Below are 559 nucleotides of genomic sequence, written 5' to 3'. Positions count from 1 at the left end.
CCTCCAGCCCGCCGCCCCACCCACAAAACCCCCGGAATCCCTTTTCCCAGGACTCGGTATTGGTCCTTCCCGCAGAGCCAGCCTCGCCTCCGCGGCCCTTCCACGCCTGTCACTCACCCGCGCAGCCAATTAGAACCCACAGATCGAGCGACCCTGCCGAGCGGGGACGGGGCGGGTATTTCCTGTAAGCCAACGAACGCACAGACTACCAGGCCAGGGGGCGGGCCCGCGGCTGTGACCTGAGCCAATCACAGGCCCCGGGCTACAGGCCGCTCGCGAGGCACGTTAGTCGCGCGCTCGCTTCTCCAAAATGGCGGCCTCTAAGGACGGTTGTGGTGTGGGAGAAGTGGCCGCTGGGAACGGGAGGCGACTCCACCTGGGGATTCCTGAAGCGGTTTTTGTGGTAAGTGGCCAGCGGGTGCTTGATGCTACGCTGTTGTTCCCTTTCTTCCTGGCCCCTCACCCGGGCCTTGGTTGTTGGAGGGAGAGCCGTTGGGCCCAATTACCTGGGAGGGGGCGCTCCGGCCTGAACGGACTAAACTGGGACGGGACCTGCAGA

The 559-nt window shown here is 64.9% G+C and overlaps 1 protein-coding gene across 1 annotated transcript in view; it reads left to right on the top strand.

Annotated features, from left to right (window-relative positions):
* Window positions 1-264: 264 nt before the first annotated feature.
* The window catches only part of VBP1 (von Hippel-Lindau binding protein 1), a 25543-nt gene continuing 25248 nt past the window's right edge, over window positions 265-559 (top strand). Inside the window, exon 1 of the mRNA XM_010832874.1 lies at window positions 265-403. Within this exon, the coding sequence (XP_010831176.1) occupies window positions 311-403 (93 nt within the window). The 5' untranslated portion in view covers window positions 265-310. The remainder of the gene's footprint in view (window positions 404-559) is intronic.

Source organism: Bison bison, unplaced genomic scaffold, assembly GCF_000754665.1.
Source record: "Bison bison bison isolate TAMUID 2011002044 unplaced genomic scaffold, Bison_UMD1.0 scf7180017862629, whole genome shotgun sequence".
Classification (NCBI taxonomy): domain Eukaryota; kingdom Metazoa; phylum Chordata; class Mammalia; order Artiodactyla; family Bovidae; genus Bison; species Bison bison.
The sequence above is the reverse complement of the archived record's forward strand: the minus strand, read 5'-3'. Positions and strand labels throughout refer to the sequence as shown.